Genomic DNA, 20312 nt, shown 5'->3' with positions numbered 1-20312 from the left:
TTAGCCCTACGGATATGTCAAAGCCAAGCGCAGTTTTGAAAGGGGCTGCTGGCTCACTCTAGATCATCTCTGAGGGGATTTAAGACCTGGATTTAATGGAGTCCAGTTTACAAAGGAGTCTAATCATAGGGCTGGCTCAGGCCCCCAGACTCAGCGTCCCGTGACCAACCCTGTGGCTCTCACCCGGGGTCAGGAGGGAAGGGAGGAATGAGAGGAGCCTGGAGGCAAGAAGCTAGAAGCGTTTGCCCACCTTCTGGCGAGGGCTCCATGCTGCCAACAGTCTCCGTCTGCCGTCCCGGGACAGCACCACAACAGGGGTGCCCTCATCCCCGGAGTCTGTCCCCACCTTGGTCCGCACATGGCCACCCCATAGGAGCCTCGGGGAAGCCTACTTACCGTCGCCTTGCCCAGGTAATCCTTCTTGGCCAGCTGAGCCACTTGCCTCTCGTTTGGCCGGAAGAGCCTGCCCACAGGGATCACCACTGGCTCGTACAGCTTCTGTTTCTGTAACACAGCGAGCACGTTGTTTTCTTACCTGCCAAACGGGGGTCATGATGCTTGTCCTGCCTCCATCACTGAATGGATGCCAACGTTCACCAAGATAACCTCACAAAAGCAGTTTTTCTACATGTGTCAAGATGGCACTCATGAGGGGCGCCTGGGTGGCACGGCGGTTGAGCGTCTGCCTTCTGCTCAGGGTGTGATCCTGGCATTATGGGATCGAGCCCCACATCAGGCTCCTCCGCTATGAGCCTGCTTCTTCCTCTCCCACTCCCCCTGCTTGTGTTCCCTCTCTCGCTGGCTGTCTCTATCTCTGTCTCTGTCGCATAAATAAATAAAATCTTAAAAAAAAAAAGATGGCACTCATGATTATTTCTGTGTGTCTAAGGTGGGAAAGGTTGGTTTCAATATCACCTTCCCCTGAGAGGCCGTGTGGACATCTGTCTGTGTTATTCCCTAGGTGGTTGCCCCTCCCCCACTCCACGTGGCTCGGGTGGGGCTGGCACTCAGCCCCGCAACCCAAGGTGCCCGGGGTCCAAGCAAGGCCCACGACCGTACCATCCTGTGGCTGGTGTGAGGACTCAGAGGTGGGCGAGCAGGCACAGCCCCTGCTCCCCCTGTGCTGGGATCCAGCCTCCCATCCCCTGCTCCCCACCCCAGCGCCACGGCCCAGCCCCCCGGACTCCAGCACTTGCCAGATCCACGATCTGAACCTGGAACTGTACCCCAGGATCGGTGGTACCCAGAGCTCAGAGAAAGCACAAGCACCACGTCTAAGGTTTCTCAATCCGCATGTCTACGGAAACAAAGCTCCAGTGGAAATCCTCTGGCCAGCCCGCATCAACAGTACACTTACCCAAACACATTCCATGGCTTTGTCAATTTTAGTATGTCTCGGCTCAGACTTCATGCTCATAGCCAAAGCCAAATGTTCTTCTGCCTGTTTCCACTCCTCCTTCTTGGCATACATGAAAGCAACATTATACAACACCTAGAAAAGCACAGGCCACAACACAAACCTTGAGGCTGCTTCAGATCTAGGCACCAGGGAAGAGCTCGCCTGTCTGCTCCTGGAACGTTGCCTGCTGACATCCCTCCCTTCCTCAGCTTTCCTGGGAATATCTCAAATACAGCACATCAGTCTTGCTACCGAGCTGTGCCCAGCACAAGGACGGTGTTAAGAAAACATCACGTGCATTATTCTTTGAACAACCCAATAGGTCGGGAAGGGACAAAAACGCTTGTGTTGGCTGCCCCTGAACCTAGGCCGAAAGACTGGACAGGGGCAGGGTGGCGGGAGAAAGGGTTCCAGAAGCATCATCCTGCACCAGCAGCAGCAGGACCCTGCCTGGAACGTGGTTACGTGTAAGGAGGCTGTCGTATAGTTCTAGGGGCAGGAGGACACTGTGCGGGCTGAAAAGCCGTGAAGCCAGAAAGAGACTCGCACTAACCCAGGCCAGCACTTCCCCAGGGACAAGCGGGAACAGCACGTTCACCAAGAATCATGATTTCCCAGGTCTCGAGTTGGCTGGTAGGCGCATCAGCATTTACTTTATCATTATGCCTCACAACTTCCACAGAGAATCAAATCATCTTTTGGATGATCGGCAAGATAAAAAAAAAAAGACTTGACTAAGTCTAGTAAAAAGATTCATAAGCAAAGATGGGAAGGCAACGGGGAGCAGAAAAAGATCAAGATGACAGAGAACAAAAAGGGTTTACTTTCCTTTGCCCTCACAGCGCCGGGGGGTCCTACAGCGCCCCGGCACCCTGGGCGGAGGACGAGCTGAACAGCCAGGAGCTGCTGCAAGGTTTTCTCAGGTCTAAGTCACAGGAGTCATAGCCTGATGCCCCGCACGGGGTGGGGCTGCTTCTCCAGAGCCTCAGAGAAGAGATACCTTTGGTCAACTGAGGCCTAGGAGGGAAGGGGGTTGTTGGCCTTGCAGTGCAGGGGTGAAGAGCACGGGCACCCCAGGGGCCGTGTCTAATAGGTGACCTCACCTTCACTGTAAAGTGGTGGCATAACGTTGCCTGCTTCCAGATTGCTGTTAATAAAGGAGATAATTCATATCAAGCACCGAGGTGGGTTGCTTGGTGCAGGGTGGGCATTCAACACATGTTTACTACTGCCATGACTGCTACTGACTGTACTGTGTTGGGGCTTGCTGGGCGGCTGGGCAAAGAAGGGCTCTTGTCCCCCAAGTGTTGCCTGCATGGTTTGGGGGAAGACAACAGGGCTGAGGTTTGCAGACGGACGCCCTCTGGGGATGCTCTGCTATGAGGGACGGTGCACTGCTGGAAATCGGTGTTGCCTGTTGGAGGCAGTGTCATTGTCATTCTTGTTGTCATCCTCACGATGCCACCCACTGACCACCTATTAGGGGCCCCTCTATCTGCATGATCTCTAACCCAACCCCCCCCACCATGTGAGCTGAGGCCTCACTCCTGTGCTTCCATAGTGTTTCCTCACCACCTCACATGACACGTGACCATGAGCTTCTGGGTGCTGACACCTTGTTTTGTGGACCACTGGACCTCTGCTGCCTGACATTATAAAATACGTGGAGTTATTAATGAATGTGTATGAGGAAAGTACTCAGCCCTTCTGTACAGATGATGAGGAACCTGAGGCTCAGAAATGACGTATAACTCACCAAGGATCACACAACTGCCAAGGGGCTGGGACTTGATCCCTATCTGCCTGATTCCAGAGTCTCTGCTGTTGTGGTAGCCGGCTTCCAAGATGGCCACCAGTGATTCTCACTTCTTGGTCCTCACCCTCCTGTTCCCCCCCACATCCAATGGCGCTGACATGGATAGCCAGTAGGATCTTAGAGAAATGAGGGGGTATGGCATTTGAGGCTAAGTTATAAAAGACATTGGTCTTCCATATTACTTTCTCTTGGATCATTACATTCTCTGGGGAAGCCAGCTGCCATGTCCTGACAAGACTCGGTGTTATGGAGAGCTTCATGTGGCAAAGAACGGAGACCTCCTGCCAACAAGTAACACTACCTTCCCAGACCCGTGAGTCATCTTAGAAGTAGACCCCCCAGCCCTAGGCAAGCTGTCAGATGCAAGCCCTTGAGAGCCTGTGAGCCTGAACCCCCCAGCTAAGCCACGTTTGGATTCCTGACCCCAGAAAATGTGAGATAATAAATGGTATTATTTTAAGCCACTGCATTTTAGAGTAACTTGGTATTCGGCAATGGATAACCCATACACTTCTCCTCTATGATAACAGTCCGCCACCTACATATGCAGTTTGGTTCGGGGCCTCAGCCAGATGAAAAGAACAGTTTATCAAGGTAAGTACAGACGCGTGGCAGGACTATGTTTCCATGGAGCGAGTAGTGGCTGGTGTTGGGTGATGGCACCGGGAGCAAGCCCAGAAGTGGAGGTCTAGATTCCCTTCCCAAGCTACTTCTGAGCCTCAGTGAGCTGTTGCCTTCTGTGTGAGTGCTTCACCAGCCCAGCTCAGGCCTGGCCATGTGCGCAGGAAGGAAGGAGAACTCAGGTCCTTCAACATTCCTATTGGGTTCTCTGCTCCCTTCTCTTAAGACCTTTTCCCACAATAGGCTTTTGTGATTCCATGACTGGAAAAGCCTAACACTCTTCAAAAAAGATGGTGTGGTTTCTCAGAAGTCAGGATTAGACCCTGGTGGGAAGAGGGGGGTGGCATTATATGCAGGAAAATGACTGAGGGTCTCATGTGGCGTCAGGGCCTTAGACCACGAAAACTCCAGCTTCACCTGCAGAGAGGCCTGTAAAGCCAGTATTTCCCGCCTCCTGGGTCGGTTCAGCTCCAACAACAGGGGCCCTGTACAAAGTCCCATGGGACTCTGCTTGGCTGCCACTGTTTTGTGGTCCTTTTTCTAGAGCTTCTTGGTCCCCCAACCCTTCAGTTTATATAAGTGGTTCTCACTGCGGGGATGGGGGTGACTGGCCATGTCTAGAGATATTTTAGGTTGTCATGTGAGGGGTGGGGGGGCTATAGACATCTGATGGGTGCACAGAACAGTCCCCTACAACAAAAAGTTACCTGGTCCAGCACATCAGGAATGGCACGGTCGAGAAACTTCTCTCTAGAAGCTGGCCAAATGCCAACTGATACCCTGAAATTCCCAAAGCCTCATTTCCCTGGACTGTGAGAAGTGAAGTAAGTTGCTAGCCCACTGCAGGGCTGGATGCGGGCACTTGTCCCTGGGGGTCTGGGCAGCTGTGGACTCTATTATTAGCCCTGAGCAACCCTGGGAACACTTGGCTTTCTTCTGCCTGAGAAACGAAAGCAAGGGGACTTTTTTATCAGCAATTATTCTAAATAAAGATCTATGATATTTGCAGGGCTTTTCGTTTTTCAAGCTAGTGGTGTATATTTGGTATTTAGGAGTGGGGGATGGGAAGGGTTGGAAAAAGCACACAAGCCTGTGAAGTCAGAGCCGGTCATGGTCATGCTTCTCCCTTTTGGTAATAGAGAAAGTAAGTTATCCTTCTATGGAAACCTTCCTTAAATGTGTGCTCTGAGCTGTTCTTTGAGCTAGGGAGGACAGATTTGTGCCAAATTACCCTCACTCTTTCTTTGGGTATCAACCAAGTACTCGAAGCCAGAGCCATTAATAGCAAAGATCGTGGTCTGTAACTCAGGAACCGAGCAGGGTTACGGCGGGTCTGGCAGGGATAGTGAACCCATGATTTTGGATTTGTTAGTATAATGCTGAGCAAATAACTTGTCCACCGGAATTATGCAAATCGTTATGAATACTTTCACAGGCCAGCACAGTCGGGTCTAGCTTCCCTTTAGAGAGCCCAGCAGGCTCATTTCTGCACGGTCCTTTGAGCCTTACGTTAATAAAATGCATGCCCCAGTAACTGGAGACTCTGGGATGAGCCTGTCATTATTGATCTGAGTCTTTTCTTAAGGGGAACACTGAGTCCTGAGGCACAAGAGCCTTTTCCAAGCTCCCAGACGTGTCAGCAGATCACTGCGCCTCCCAGCTGTCCGCTGTCCCTCAGCCACCGCTAGCTCCCGCCCGGGCTGGGCCCTTCTTCCTTACCTCGCAGGCAAACAGCTTGAACTGTAGCCCCAGGATCTTGTAGTCTATCAGCTGGTTCCCTCGAAGCTGAGTCAAGGCCTCTTTCAGGTCTTTAATAGCTGCATCATACCTGTGGGACAGAGGGAGATGAGACCACAGGCCAGGGCGGAGAGGAGCAACCACCGAATAGAACGTGTGTCAGCTTGCCTTGCCCCACCCGTCTCACTGGGACAAGAAGCCTCTCCAATCCCTTTCGGCCTGCTCTAGCATTTGCCAGGACTGAGCCCCAGCATTCCGTAGCGCTCCATGTGAGCTGCGCCCTGGGGGGGCAGTGTGCATCCCAGCGCCCCTGAGGCTCCCCCCAGACTCAGGCTGTCACAGGTTCTTTCTTCTCTGTGGACAGCATCCAATTCCTACCCTTCTGACTTCACTTCCCATTAGAGGCCTCGTCCTCTCCTGAGAGCTCCCCGCAGAGCCAGCACCGGCCGCCCCCAAAGCCCTGTGGAGCGATTTGCAGCAATGTTCACCTCACTCTCCACTGTCAGGCCAGGCTAGCCTGACCCGGCTCCGGGGACCCCTTCCAGAGCCGATGACAACGCCCTCCTTCCCAGAGCCTTCTCCTTGGGCTTTTTTTCAGTCCAGCTTAGCTCTTGGTTTTGTGGCCTTCTTAGCCTCCTCCCCTCCCACCCCTTCCACACACTTTGGAAAACAGAAGAAAGAAACAACCCATTAAGCCAGGTGGCATTTCCAACAAGGCTCCTGGCGCTGCCCTTTGGCTTTGTTGGATTGGCGTCGTGCTGGCTGGCTCGAGGCGAACAGGGCTGCTGTCGCGGGCTTCGTGACGGACAATGGGGCTGACCACATCAGTAGTGCCCCCGGGATGTGGCACGACCTGGACCAGGTCTCCTGGGCCTGCCCTTGACCTCCACAGAGGCCCTGGTGAGAGGGAGCCCCTGCTGGGCTGCAGTGGGGGGTAGACATGAAAATCAGGTTGCCCCCACCTCCTTAGCTCCCTGGTCCGGCAGGGACAAATTTCACGCTCTGGGCGCGGTTCCACCTGGGTGGCAGAAACAAAGGTGCCGAGGCCACTGGCTGACCGAGAGCTGCCTGTGCAGCTTCTCTTGGAGGCAAGCCTGGCTGGCGGTGCATGCGGGAGCCGAGAGAAGAGGACCAGACCCACCAGCTCTGCTCTTACCTAGGAGACCCCGGCAAAGTACTTTCCCGGCCTCAGGTCAGTAACATGAGCGGCTCATGTATAAGGAGCATATCACATTTGAGGAGCATATAGTAGGAGGCGGTTGCTAGTATGTGGTCCCAGATCTAATTTCTTTGGAGTCAAAACCCCTTGGACCTGAGTCCCAGCTCTGCCATGTACGATCTGGTGACAGAGAGAAGTTACTGAATTTGCCTGGGTCTCTTTCCTCAACTTTACAGTTAGAGGGTAGTGGGAGCACCTGCCTCCAGGGCCTGGAAGAACGAAGTGAGATGAAGCGTCCAGGCGCTCAGGACCGTGCTTGGCACACACAGTAATATACTGCCACTACTATTATTATTATTATTACTGTTGTTATTTTAGCTCTAAAATTCTGGCAATTAAATTCATACACCAATCATTTATTACGTGCATAACACTCGACAGTGAATTAGGAATTATCCGGAGATAAAACCCCACGGTCGTAGCAGCTGGAAGTGTGATCTCAACGGGCTGACCAGGAGGGCAGGCTGGCATGACCGTCCCGAGGAACGTGTCCCCAGGGCGGCTGGGGCAGGCGCTAGCTGTTCTCTCACCACCGTTGCTCTGAGGTCAGTCACACAGCAGCAGTGGCTTTAGGAGTAATGGAAGAAAACAGGCTGGATGTGAGACAGGAGAGTGGCTTTCTCTAACACGTCCTTGCTGTTAATACAGATGATGGTAAAATCTGTGGAGAGCGCCCAGACCACTCTTAAGAAGCAAGAAACATGTCAAGTCGTTTACATGTTCTTACAGACATTGCCAAGAAGGGGGGCAGAGCAGGTGTCCCCATTTCTTCTTTCTAAGCTGGGAGGTCGGGTGACTGGCTCCGATTCACGGAGCCCAGAAGGAGGGGCGGACAAAAACGCAGGGGCCTCGGGCAGATGCAATTTCCACGGTGTTCCTGTTCCCCCCGCCAGCCTGTGAGGCAGCCAAAGGTCCTCAGAGGCTCCGCTTGGAGCATGGTCAGCATTCACCCTCACGTGGGACCTCCCTCCTGGCTGAGCAGGGGAATTTCAGCTGTGAGCTAACACTGCCGGTGTCTACCTGGTAATAAGCGAGCCCCACAAAATCCTCAGAGTTTCCCCCTCCATCAGGTTCTAAAGACCTGGATCCCCTGGGAGGGAGAGAGAAAGAGCTGACGATTTTGTCTTAAAAAACGGGCGAGGGGCCTCCTGCTGAATGTCTGATTTAAAGCATTGCCCTGACCGCCTGCTGCCCCCCCTTGTTTACCTGGAGCTGCACCCGCTGGGCATCGGCTTTGACACACAGCTCTGCTCCCCATTGTACAGGCTCTGAATAAGCTCAGTGTGAGATTCCCAAGTTGCATTCAGCCGGTGTGGGGTGTGCAGGTGGGCCGTGCAGCACAGCCCCCGCCGCCCTCCAGCCCTTCTCCAAAAGAACGAAAGGAAGGTCTCTGCAGTGCCATTTGGAATCCACTGCGTCCCCTCGGAGGCCAGGATGCTGGCAGCTTCCTGCCTGGTTCTGCTGGGCAGGGGTGGGAGTGTTTTCTTCACACACACACACCCCAGTGACACTCTCCCAGCCCCCTTGGCTGTCCTGGACCCAGAGCCCCCATTGCTCCAGGTAGGGGCTCACCAGTGCCCCAGCAATGTCCAGGGGCTTTCCACCAGCCCTGAGCCCCAGAGGGTGTATAATCCCCATCTTTGCTCCCTGTAGAGGTTTCTCAGTGACTACTGCCTTCCAACCGTTCCCATGCTACCAGGGCCCCTGGGGCCCACAATCCTGCAGCTCACGCTTGTGTCCAGGACACCGGAGAGGTCTAGCAAGGTGAAGGAAGTCACAACGTCAGACCCCTCCAAGACCGGGCTGGGGATCTGGCCCTTTCCTGTTGCCAAGACAGCAGGGAGAGCCTTTCCTGTGTTGCCTCTGTGGGCCAGGTCCATCTAAAGGGTTTGCTCTTCCTATTCCGGCCCTCAGACTCTTAAGGCCCCGGATCGGAACCGCCACCACGTAGAGCTCCCCTCCCCTGTCAAAGGACAAGGCTGGGTCAGACAGGTGAGAGTCGGTCATAGTCAGCACCGAGGCCCCACCTGCCTTCTCAGAAATGCACTCAAACTTTCTCCTGTGGAACTTCAGAGTGACGGGAGAGCCACACAACAACATGTGAAAGGGGAGAAACTGAGAGGAGAAGCCCACATCACATCATCACCCTAAACAAGTCCCACTGGAGTCTGGAGGGTTCCCAGCCCCCTCATTAAGAAGTAGTCTTCCTACATCCCCACGGGCACTTATTTCAAAACAATCTCTCATAGCACTTGCCCCTTTCTACCTTGTATGATAGTGCTTAGCATTCGTGACCTGTCTCTCCCTTTTAATTTCTGAGTTCTTTAAAGCAGAGGGTATATTTTGCTTGCTTTCGTTTAATTTGTTTAATTAATTCAATAAGCATTTATTAACTACCTGATTAGACACAGAAATATAAGAGAGAATAAGTAATGATTTCTTCCCTCAAGAAACAGTAGTTGAGGAGACAAATCTATAAGCCAATACCTGTCACAGAGTAGACAGAGGTTATGTTAAAAGGCACAGAAGAGAGTGGTCGCCGCCCTAGGGAAAAAGTGATGGAGGATGAGCCGACAGGCAGCTGCAGGACCACATGGGAACAGCCCAGGGAACTTGGTCCCATGGTACCAGGATTCACTGGAAGTTCTGAAGCAGATCACATTTACTTTTTTGAAGAAGATCACTCTGGAATAAGACAAGACTAGGGGCTGGAAAAGCAGTTTGGAAGTGATTTCAATAGTCCTGGTGAAAATGAGGGTCTAAACCAGGGTAGTGCTGGTGGAGAAATATGGGTGGATTTAAGAACTCGAGAGGTCAACTTGACAAGGTTTGGGAAAAGAGACATTCTGATCCCAGGGAGAGATTAGCAGCTGGCTGGCTACAGGTGGAGGTCAATGCTATGGGAGAGGGTGAGATCCCTCAGGGTTCATGTATGGATTTTCAGGGACACTGAACCCCCTGAAATTGTACATAGAAGGATGTATGTGCTTGTGTGTGCTCTTCTGGAAAGACAGCCCATACATTTTGCCATTTAACAACCACCGCTGGGTGACTGGGTGGCTTAGTTGGTGAAGCATCTGACTCCTCTCTTGATTTTGGCTCAGGTCATGGTCTTAGGGTCCTGGGATTGCGCTCCGAGTCGAGCTCTGGACTCAGTGGGGAATCTGCTTGAGATCCTCTCTCTCTCTGCCCCTCTCCGTGCTCTTGCACATCTGCTCACTCACTCTCTCTCTCAAATAAATAAAATAAGCCTGAAAAAAACAAAAAACAAAAAAACCCAACCACTGCTGTTGTGATTAAAGGGGAAAAGGTCAAGAGCAGAGCCTTGAGAAGTGGGGACACCAATGCGTATGGATGAGCAAAAGAAAGGAGGCCGCTCAGAGTTGAGAATCTTGCCTCAGTTATATTATTTCCTCAAAAAATAGCTGCTGAATTGAAGATGAACTTCCATAGATTTTTCTCTCAGATTTAACCATTATCAACCACAGACTAATTGAATCCTAGGTCTCATTCCTGGATCTTTCTAAGATCTGTCTGCTTCGCTCAAAATCTGAGCCTTTCACGTTCTGGGACTTGTGGGCATTTTTGTGCAGAAATTTCTTCTGGGAGCCTTCCCTCTTTGTCAGTTGTCTCCCCTCATTACAGGCTGTTAGAGCTAATTAAAGGATGGCCTTAGAGTTTGTCTTTTGAGATTTAAGATCAGCTGGAGGACTGGTGCTCGGGCCTCCCTGCATATTCCATTGGTCTGGAGATAATAGGATGGGGGAAGGGGGAAGGAGAAGAAGAATAATGTGAAGAAGGGAGACAGAGGCCACACACCACCAAAAGGTAAATGCTTGTGTATAGCTTCCCTCGATCCCAGGCTTCCTCTCCCAGACAGCCTCTGTGTCTGTGGGTTTCTGTGGGAAGACTTCACTCCTGCCCTTCCTCATTCAGGGGATTGCATCCACCTCTTGCAAGTCCTCTGACTGAGTGTCTTGTGGTTGCCCCTAGCAACGGCTGAGCACAGCAGCTTTCCAGCTTTTTCTGACTAGACCCTGGGATCCAAGCCTTTCAAGACTGCACAGGATGAGAGTCCCGTCCCTCCCCAGTGCCCTGATGTTCTCTGCCATCTCCCCTCCGCCCCATCAACGCCCCGCCTCACCTGCTGCTCATGCTCTCTCTCTCTCTTTCTCTCTCTCTCTCACACACACACACACACACACGTACACACACACACACACACCGTGCCCCCACCACCATTTTCACTGTCTGAAAGTTCTTCCTTAGGCTGAGCCAAATTTTCTTTACCTAGAACTTGTATCCACTAATAGAGCAATTTCTACGAAGGGAAGCTGGCAATCCCCTAAAACTTTTTAAATCAATGCTTAGAATGTTTTTCCTTTATTTGTATGTCCGTGATGGGGGTATTCCACGGGCGAGGAGTGGGAATGGAGATGAACTTCCATTTTCTATTTCTTGGGTTTTTTACTAGTGATTTCGTGTTGACTGTAAACACACCAGAAAATACAGATAGGCTGATGGAGGACAGTTGAAAACCCTATAACGTCACCACCGGGAAAGAACTGCTGGCAACGTTTTGGCCTGTGGCCTTGTGTTATACATACTGTTTTGAAATCTGTGTTTTAAATTTAACATCTGTTATGAACTTTTCTCCATATTAATATATGTGCCACTTATTGATCTGCATAAGTATATCCTTACACATAGAATGTTAATAGGTGGTAGTCTCTTTCTGGTGGCTAAATTATATTTCACTGAATGGATTAAACAAGCCTTTTGAAAACACATCCTGTAGGAACGAAGGAAGGTCTTGATGTGGTTTCATGCTAATTCTCATTGTGCGGCGGCTCACTACGTCCCAGTAGAAGACCATCGTGGGGGGTGCCTGGGTGGCACAGCGGTTAAGCGTCTGCCTTCGGCTCAGGGTTTGATCCCGGCGTTATGGGATCGAGCCCCACATCAGGCTCCTCCGCTATGAGCCTGCTTCTTCCTCTCCCACTCCCCCTGCTTGTTGCTCCCTCTCTCGCTGGCTGTCTCTATCTCTGTCAAATAAATAAATAAAATCTTAAAAAAAAAAAAAAAGACCATCATGGGTGTTCCCCTGATGGCCAAAATCTTGACAGCCAGCACTGCCCAAGCTATGACCCATCAGGGATGCTGGGGAGGCGCCACACCGGTGGAAGGGAAGGCCTGTGGTGGTTACGTAGACTCCCTGTGAGCTATGACCCCGCTGATTCCTAGCAGGGTGTCAGGCCTGCCTTCCCTCCCTCCTTCCCTGGGGAGGGCTTCTGCCTTGTGCTGGCTTATTGCATAACCCGCTCAGAGAAGGTCAGTCACACTTCCCAACAGAAGCTGGAAAGATACTTCACAAACACCAAGCCCAGTAGCACCAGGACCCTGTCCCGGCTTCTCCGCACATGTCCCTGGCTTGCACAATGTGGGGCCACTTACTTCTCCATGTGGTGATAGAGCATGCCTCTTTGGAAGTAGGCCACCGCCAAGTGCTTGTCTCGGTTAATGCTCTTGGTGAAGGCCTGTGGAGAGAAGAAGGGTCCAGACGTGGTCCAGGAGCCAGGCAATGAGGAAGGTGAGATAAGCTCAGAGGGAGAGGCAAGAAGGGGTATGAGAAGGATCAGTGTCATGAAGGGGACAAGAGACTAGAGGTCAGACGTCTCTGTAAGATGGAGATGTTAATATCTGCCTTTCGCGATTACTGACTGGATTAAAATAATGAAAGTAAAAACAAGAAAACAATTAAAATGTTATACACAGTATTATATTGATTTAGTAAATAAATATCACGCAATTAAAATAATAACCAGAATGCAAATGAAATGCTGGGAGTAAGGGCTGATGCAGGGAACCAAAGACAGGCACAGTGGCCGAGAGCCAGAAGCAGAGGAACGTGAGGCCAGATCTCGCACAGCGCGAGGGAAGCCTGGCAGTGAGCAAGCCAGGAGCACAGCCGTGCCCAGACTGGCTGCCGTGCTTGGCCCATCTCTCTCTCTGGCGGTATGCACTGTCTCCAGCAGCCCCCGGAATCTGGGGTGCTACTCGCTCAGCCTCTGAGAGGAGGTGGGGACTGCAGTCCTCCTCCCACCCGACGTGAGGCCCCCGCCTGCGCCCATCTGCCCACCCTGGGGCCTGACATGGACGGTGTGCATGTTCCAAGCGGCTTCTCTCTTCTGTCTTTGCTCGCTGGCTGGCCACGGCCACTGCCACGGCCACAGCCAGGATGGGAGGAATGGAGTCTCTAAAGATGCTGGGGAGTCAGTCATCTGTCCACCACCAATGCGAAGACTGGCAGTCGAAGGGGACAATAAGGACTGACATTTACACAGTGGTGTGAAGTTACATGGCATTTACCAGGCGGTGCCTCCCTTCGTCCTCATGACGTTTGCCCCTCACAGGCAGCTGAGGGCCAGAAGCCGTCATGACTTGCCAGAGACCCAGTTCCAGAGACAGGCTGAGCTGGGGTTCGATCCTAGATCTTCTTCCTCCAAACTCCAAACCCGCTCCGGCTTACCCTGACCCATCTGGAGAGTGATCACTGAGAATGCTCAACCCCATTCTAGGGAATAGGAGGGAGGAATAATATTTAAAAGACAGGCTGAGACATCCACAGCCTGCCCTCGCAGACGTCATTAATCAATCACGGTATGATTTCCTTGCGTCAGGCTCAGACGCCTAAAAAAAGTGCCCCGCATAACTGATCAGATTTGTCCCTTGGGAGGAAACTTATTTTTCTTAAGTGCCTCCTCTTGATCCCTAGGGCCGGCAAAGCTCACACATGTGAAATTCCCCAAGAGCCCAAAGAGGGGCTTTCTAACCAGGCAAGCAGCCGCAGCCAGCAGGAGTTCTAGAAGAAAGCATAACTAGGGCAATCTTCATAAAGGTGTTAAAGAACATTCCAGAATAATTTGAATTGAATAGATGGAGAAGAAAGGAGAGCATACCCCCCAGCTGCTGGTTCCAAGCCAGTGCCCAGCTGCACCGCCTGGGGAGCTCGGACAGCCCAGGGCTTGCGCAGGCCCCTCCCCAAGCCAATTCAATCAGGATTCCTGGGGGTGGGGCCTGGGCGACTTTGTTCTTTGAAAGCTCCCGAGAGGTTTCCAAAGTGCTTCTCCAAAGTGGAGAATCATTAATGACAAAGGCGCGGAGGAGGGGGCGCCAGGGAGAGGCCCCTCCACTCACCTTCTCCGCCTCAGGCATGTTTTCCAGGATTGTGTGCATGCAGCCAATGTTGAAGCAAATCCTGGAGTGGGGGTCCTGGACCGCAGTGAAGGCATCCAGGGCTCCCTTCCAGTCTTTCTTGTCGGCCGCCAGCACCCCTTCATTCCAGAGGCTGATGGCCTCGGCCAGGGACATGGTCAGGCGCAAGCCTGGGGGCTGGGAGGCTGCCAGGACACAGGGAGAGGGCGAGCAGGTGTCTTCCTTGGTGGGCTGCGCCCCTGCCTGCGCTTTCCAGACGTGGTGCTCAGAATGGGGTCCAGCCTCCCTTAAGACAACCTCTCAGTGTTGCAAAGGCTCAGGAAATGTCCCCACCTTTTGGCAACTGACGCATAGCCCTACAGTGAGAGAGAAAAGGAAAGAGACAGAGAGGGCGGGTGGCTGCGGGGCGGAGTGTGGGGGAGAGGAAGTACATCAGATACTGCTGGGGATGGGTCACTTCCCCAAAATGCTTCTGCTCTGTCACCCAGCAGTCCTCTGCCTTCCACCCCCGCTGGGGCGGGCTGGGTCAGGTCTCTGCCCCCAGGCTCAGGGCAAACTGGGGAGGTGGATGCGCCCCTTGGGCCTCCATTTCCACACCCTCATTGAATGATTGTATTGGAGGAGAGGCTAGATCTTTCCAGTCTTCAGTGAATTCCTTGCTCACTCTCTATCTCATAGACTATCTGGAGATATATATATATATTATTTTTTTTAAAAATCTGGAACTAAAATGAGCAATTAACAAGTTGTTGAGACAGGATGGTCTTGGGTGTCCCCCTGGCTCTGAGCTAACTTTTAGGAACACTTCTCAGAGGTGACTAATCTCCTGCACATGTCCAAATTAGGAGGCAGCTATGATGGTGAATTATGACTTCTCCCAACCTTCTGTGAGACACTAAGTTCAGAAGCATCTCATGATAACTAATGTGTGTCCTCATCTCCACAGAACCGGAGTTAAGTTTCCTTTCCTTGCTGCCCCAGAAAAGGAAGAATCAGTGAATCCGCCCCGACGAGGTACGGGGAGCAGAGGGTGTCACCAATTGGACTGACTCAAATCCTGACTATTTGTTGATATTGGTTAAAATGCACGTCGGTGAGGATCACCATTTGTTCTGTAGCAATGAAAGGACTCGCCGGTTATCACCAAACTTCCCCAAGCAGCCTGAAAATAAATTTTAAAAATATATATTCCACAGGGTTTGTAGGCCCGAAGGTGTGAGAGTCGAGAAGATGCACGTGTGTCTACACAGAGTAGCCGCCCCCTGTGTTTGGAAGCCCTTCCCACCTCGCGTCTTTGCCTGGCAAAGCCGCGCTCATCCTTAAGGCCCAGCGCGATGTCCTTGCCCCTCTGGAAGCTAGCGCCACGCTCCAGCCGCCAGAGACACCGTTCCCTCCTTTGGGCCCCCTCTTCCCTAACACATTGGCTGTACTTGCAGAAATTTATTTCTTCATTTGCTCAACTCTTAGATCCCCTGACAGCTGGGCCCAGGTCTTCTCATTCTAGGATCCCCAGAACCAATACTCAATAAATGGTGAAGACATATCCCAAAAAGAAGTTAGAAATCATTAGCAAATGACCTACAGGTGACAGTGATGCCAGAAAGCGATACTCTGACTCCAGCCAGTGAATAAACAATCAAAACTTGATTAGCATGCTGATTATTCCCAGGAAAACCAAGTGGTTTTGTAGCTAAGCTAGACTTTATTTAAACTGTTGTTGTTCCTTATTTTTTGGTTTTATTGTCCTAGCCGGCCATCCTTGAGCTGCCCCCCATGGCTTTTCTAGCCTTGTTTTCAGGATTGTTCCTTCTCAAAGCCCTGCAAACTCTACTCCCTGTTCCCTTCCCTCTAGGTCTGTGAAACCTGCCTCTTTGCTTTGGCCCAAGCTGCTTCCTCTCCCTGGGTTGTCCTTTCCACGTCTGCACCTTCAAACCCACCTTGCACAGCGTCTGCTCAAAGATCACCCGCCCTCAGAAGCTGGCGGGACATCGGGCTCACCCTAAAGCCCCCAAATTGTGATGTCTCCTTCTTCTCCCCCGTGGCCCCTGACCACTCTCCCCCAGAGTAGAGTTACATGCGTGCAGGTGCATCTTAGCCCCTCAAACGGTCCGTGCATTTCCAGGGAGCAGTCCTGGGACAGCCCCATCCTTTTAGACCTGGAGCCCCAGCAGTGCTGTCCATACTCAACACTGTCCTCTTTTCCTCCACCCTCCTGTTGTCAAGCCACTGTCACTCCTCACCTCGCCTCGTCCCCTCCATCCATTCTGCACACGGCAGCCAGACTGGGGTTTTAAAACACAAGTCGGATCACAACATGCCCCTGTTTTGAAACCTTCAAGTGCCTTCACGTTGCTCTTAGAACACAAAGCAAACTGTCCTGTGCTGCAGACAGGACTGCCTGCTGCCCCACGCCCTTTCTGGGCCATTTTCCTTCCTCCCGTCCTCTCCCCCAGCCCCATTTCCTTCCTGGGTTCTCCAGTGAGCCAAGCCCGTTCCCTCTGCCTGGAATCTTCCCCCAGTCCTCTGCCTGCAGGTTCCTACTCAATTTCACTTCCTCTGAACGGCCTTTCTTGACCGTGACCTTGCTGTGATCACCCTACTGTCTCACAGCCAGCGGTTGTCTCTGGTCATGGTGTGGTTTCGTTTGTTTTTTAAGTAGGCTCTACACCCAACGTGGGGTCTGAACTCACAACCCTGAGATCAAGAGTCGCACCGAGCCAGCTGGGCGCCCCTGGTCACGGTGTTTGTCCCACTTTGTAACTGCATACCACCTGTGAGATTGTTTCGTGGCCCAGTCCGGAGACAATCATTACTACCATCTTTAATTACAGTAGCTATTGATGTTGTTAGTGGATGGCCTGCCTTTTCAGCCGCTCTTCATTCCCCTTCCTCCTTTTGGTAGAACCCCACTTTTGTTCAAGTCTCTGCTCTCCTGAGTCCATGTGCGTCAGGGAAGGTAAGCCCCCAACACTCCCCCAGCGAGTGGTTTAAACACAAGCCTGAGATACAGTTCTGGTTAATAAGGTGTTAGAGGAAGTCTACTAGGGATTTCTGGGAAAGATTTCTTTCTCTCACTAATTAAAAAAAAAAAAAAGACACATGGGAAGAAACAGTAGTTTTTTCTCTCCCCTAGACAGTTTGTGAAGATGTGCCTAGAACACTTGCAGCTTTCTTGTGACCATGAGGAAAGCCAGCTAAGATTGTACAAGCTAGAGTCTTGAAGAAAAGGTGAGGGAAAACCAAAAAAATCAAAACCAAAAACAAAACAAAATAAAAAACACCACACAAAACAAAACCTGGATCTTTAATGATGTTGGTGATCTCCTCAATTAACACATTTTGGAGCTGACCTACCTCGGGACTTCTTATTTGGGGAGGTAATTAATATATTTATTGTTTAAGTCACTTGAATAGGGTTTTCTGTTATGTTTTAAACATTCTGACAATCGGAGGAGTGGGTGGCTCTTGATCTTAGGGTCACGAGTTCGAGCCTCACATTGGGTGTAGAGATTATTAAATAAATAAATAAATAAATAAATAAATAAATAAAAACTTCAAAAAAACACAACTTTCTGACAGATATACCACTGTATTCTCCTTCTCAGGGCAGGACTTGATAGAGTAGGTGTTCAGTAAACATTATTTCTTAAAGAAATTTTGCTGAGGCATTGTTTGGATAACAAAGTTTCAGCTCACTACCTTTGAAATTACCCTAAATCCTGAATAAGCAGGATTTATGTATGAGTAGCTAACGTTTATTTAGTTAGCTGGAAGCTAAGAACATTCCAGTGCTTTCCTTTTTCTCTGAGAGAGAGGACTGTGAAATCACATTCATAATTTCCATTATTCCTTAGCACTCAGCAGCTACCTCCTCATTCCCGCTTTTAGCATTTATTGTTTAATTGTTCTTTAACATTTTTAATCACATGAGGCTTCTCTCTCAGGCTCCTCAAATGGTAGAACCATGTCTCTACTTTCCTTTATCGTTCTTCACACTTGGCATAGTTCTAGGCACAGGGCAGGTGCTATGTAGACTTTTGCTAATTGGGTAAATGAATCAAAAACTAAGAAAAATGCATCCTATTTGAAAAATATAATTTTATAGGAGCTCCTGGGAGACTCAGTTGGTGAAACATCTCCCTTTGGCTCGGGTCATGATCCCAGGGTCCTGGGATTGAGCCCAGCATTGGGCTCCCTGCTCAGTGGGGAGCTCCTCCCTCTGCCTCTGCCACTCCCCCGGCTTGTGTTCTCTCTCTCTCTCCCTCACTCTCTCTCAAATAAATAAATAAAATCTTTAAAAATATATATAATTTTACAGAATTTGTCAGGATCACCTAATTTATATAAAGTGAGTTACATTTTTAATAATAGGGAAAAGAATATTCTTTCTATGGCCTCAACTCTAACATCAAGTGGATATTTACATTGAGTACCAAATAGGAAGCCCTCAGGAAGTGGGCAGGGAGACCTCATGTATTATATATAAACTTCACCTGGATTTCATAGAGAGCATCCAGAATACCCAGCATGGATCCCATTGTTCAGAAATGCCAGTTGAAAGCCTCGGTGTGAAAAGTCTTCCTTCTCCAGGAACACATCCTAAAATAATCCTGTCTAATCTACCATCATAGTCATTTTCTATTGCTGCATAACAGATTACCACAGATTTAGTGGTTTGAAATTACACACGTTTACTCTCTCAAAGTTTTCATGGGTGTAGAGTGTGGGCACAACCTTGCTGGGTTCTCTGCTCAGGGTCTCACGAAGCTGAGACCCAGGTGTGGGCAGGCTGCATTCTCATCTGAAGGCTTGACTAGGGAAGGATCTTCTTCTAAACGCCCTCACGTTATTGGCAGGATTGCAGCTATAGAACACATGATCCTTGCTTCTTCAAGGCCAAAATGGAAAGAGAGTGTCTACTTCATTGAGGCTCTGACCACTAGACTCCCTTTTAAAGGACCTGTCTGATTAGGTCAGGCCCAACTGAATGCAGTTGGCCTTTTCAATCCAGTGTCTTCTCCCCATAGTACCCATCCAGTAAATGTGATCTAGCCACAAAGCCAGAAATGCAGCTTCTATTTTCCTTGGACAGGCTTAATACTCCATGTGCCTTTCTCTCTAGGAAGGTCAGGTGTCTGGATAATTCATTTCATGTTTCTTCAGCATATTTCCCTCAAGTATGCAGATTCCAAGTCAGTGGGTATCCAAGGGAAAATACTGCTCTAAACAAGATAGTTACTGATATAGAAGGAGTAGAAATGGACCATGTCACAATACAAAAAAGGGGGATGTACAGAAGTGTTAGAAATGTACCTTGTATTTAGTGGAACAGAATTTTTAAAGATTCTCTTGCTTTCCCTGTAGTGTTCCTAACAACTAAAACAGTATCTGGACATATGACAAATATTTGCTGAAGGAATGAGGGAGTAAAGAATAGACACTTACTAGGTTGTTCCTCCCTCTGCTTCTCTAGGAACTGCCCATCTAATCCTGGCAACATTTGAACAACATGATTTCTGGCTGCTTGCATTGTGGTGGGTGTCTGACAGACTGGACCAGTTAGTTTCCATCTCCTGTGAATTGGAATTTAGGACTGAGAGACAGCAGACTCATCTCTTTGGGGAGCTGGACACATGACATGTGAACTTAGGAGCTGTGGGTCTATGATGTTCTGCCATGAAGTCCAGGAACGCAGAGAAAACCAGTCTGCATAGAGAGAGAATGAAGAAGATACCCAGTGAGAATCAGAGACAAGAGACAGAGACAGTGAAACCCAGTGACATTCTAGTCACTGATTCCAGGATTTCCTGAGGCCCACTCAAATTCCTGCCCTTACCCCCTAAGAGACATTGATTGGCCCTTATAATACATGTCAGTATTTGCTTAAGTTTGCTCTAGTTAGTTTTGCTGCATGTCAAAAAAAGAGAGACTTGGCAAATAAAAAATAAAAAATAGATGTGCACCCATGGCCCACAACTCCAAAACAATCAATCACTAATGAGACATGGGAGATTCTCAGAAACAAACGTAAGTACATAGTAATCAGCGATCCCAGTGATGAGAGAAATAGAGAGGCACTGGGAGTCCACCTGAGAACTCTTTTGGAGGCTAGACATGCACAAGTGTTAGAGGACATGGCTCTTGGCCAAGGACGAATCCAAATGCTGCGCAAAGAGATCAAAGGCAGAGTAGAGGGAAGCTGAAACCCAGAGTGAGCTGAGGCTGCAAAAAATACAGGGACAACACAAAGAGCTCCTTGGTGTCTGAAGAAGAGCAGGGAGGGTCACAGCCTGATGCAGAGGGCA

At 50.2% G+C, this 20312-nt stretch overlaps 1 protein-coding gene across 1 annotated transcript in view; it reads right to left on the bottom strand.

The window, feature by feature from the left end:
• NCF2 (neutrophil cytosolic factor 2) overlaps positions 1 to 14397 on the bottom strand; it is a 29235-nt gene extending 14838 nt beyond the window's left edge. The window contains exons 1-5 of the mRNA XM_002923881.4: positions 13990 to 14397; positions 12247 to 12329; positions 5556 to 5664; positions 1358 to 1492; positions 397 to 504 (exon numbers count right to left, since the gene is read on the bottom strand). Of these exons, the coding sequence (XP_002923927.1) occupies positions 397 to 504; positions 1358 to 1492; positions 5556 to 5664; positions 12247 to 12329; positions 13990 to 14163 (609 nt within the window). The 5' untranslated portion in view covers positions 14164 to 14397. The remainder of the gene's footprint in view (positions 1 to 396; positions 505 to 1357; positions 1493 to 5555; positions 5665 to 12246; positions 12330 to 13989) is intronic.
• Positions 14398 to 20312: the final 5915 nt, after the last annotated feature.

This window comes from Ailuropoda melanoleuca, chromosome 8 (assembly GCF_002007445.2).
Source record: "Ailuropoda melanoleuca isolate Jingjing chromosome 8, ASM200744v2, whole genome shotgun sequence".
Classification (NCBI taxonomy): domain Eukaryota; kingdom Metazoa; phylum Chordata; class Mammalia; order Carnivora; family Ursidae; genus Ailuropoda; species Ailuropoda melanoleuca.
The sequence above is the reverse complement of the archived record's forward strand: the minus strand, read 5'-3'. Positions and strand labels throughout refer to the sequence as shown.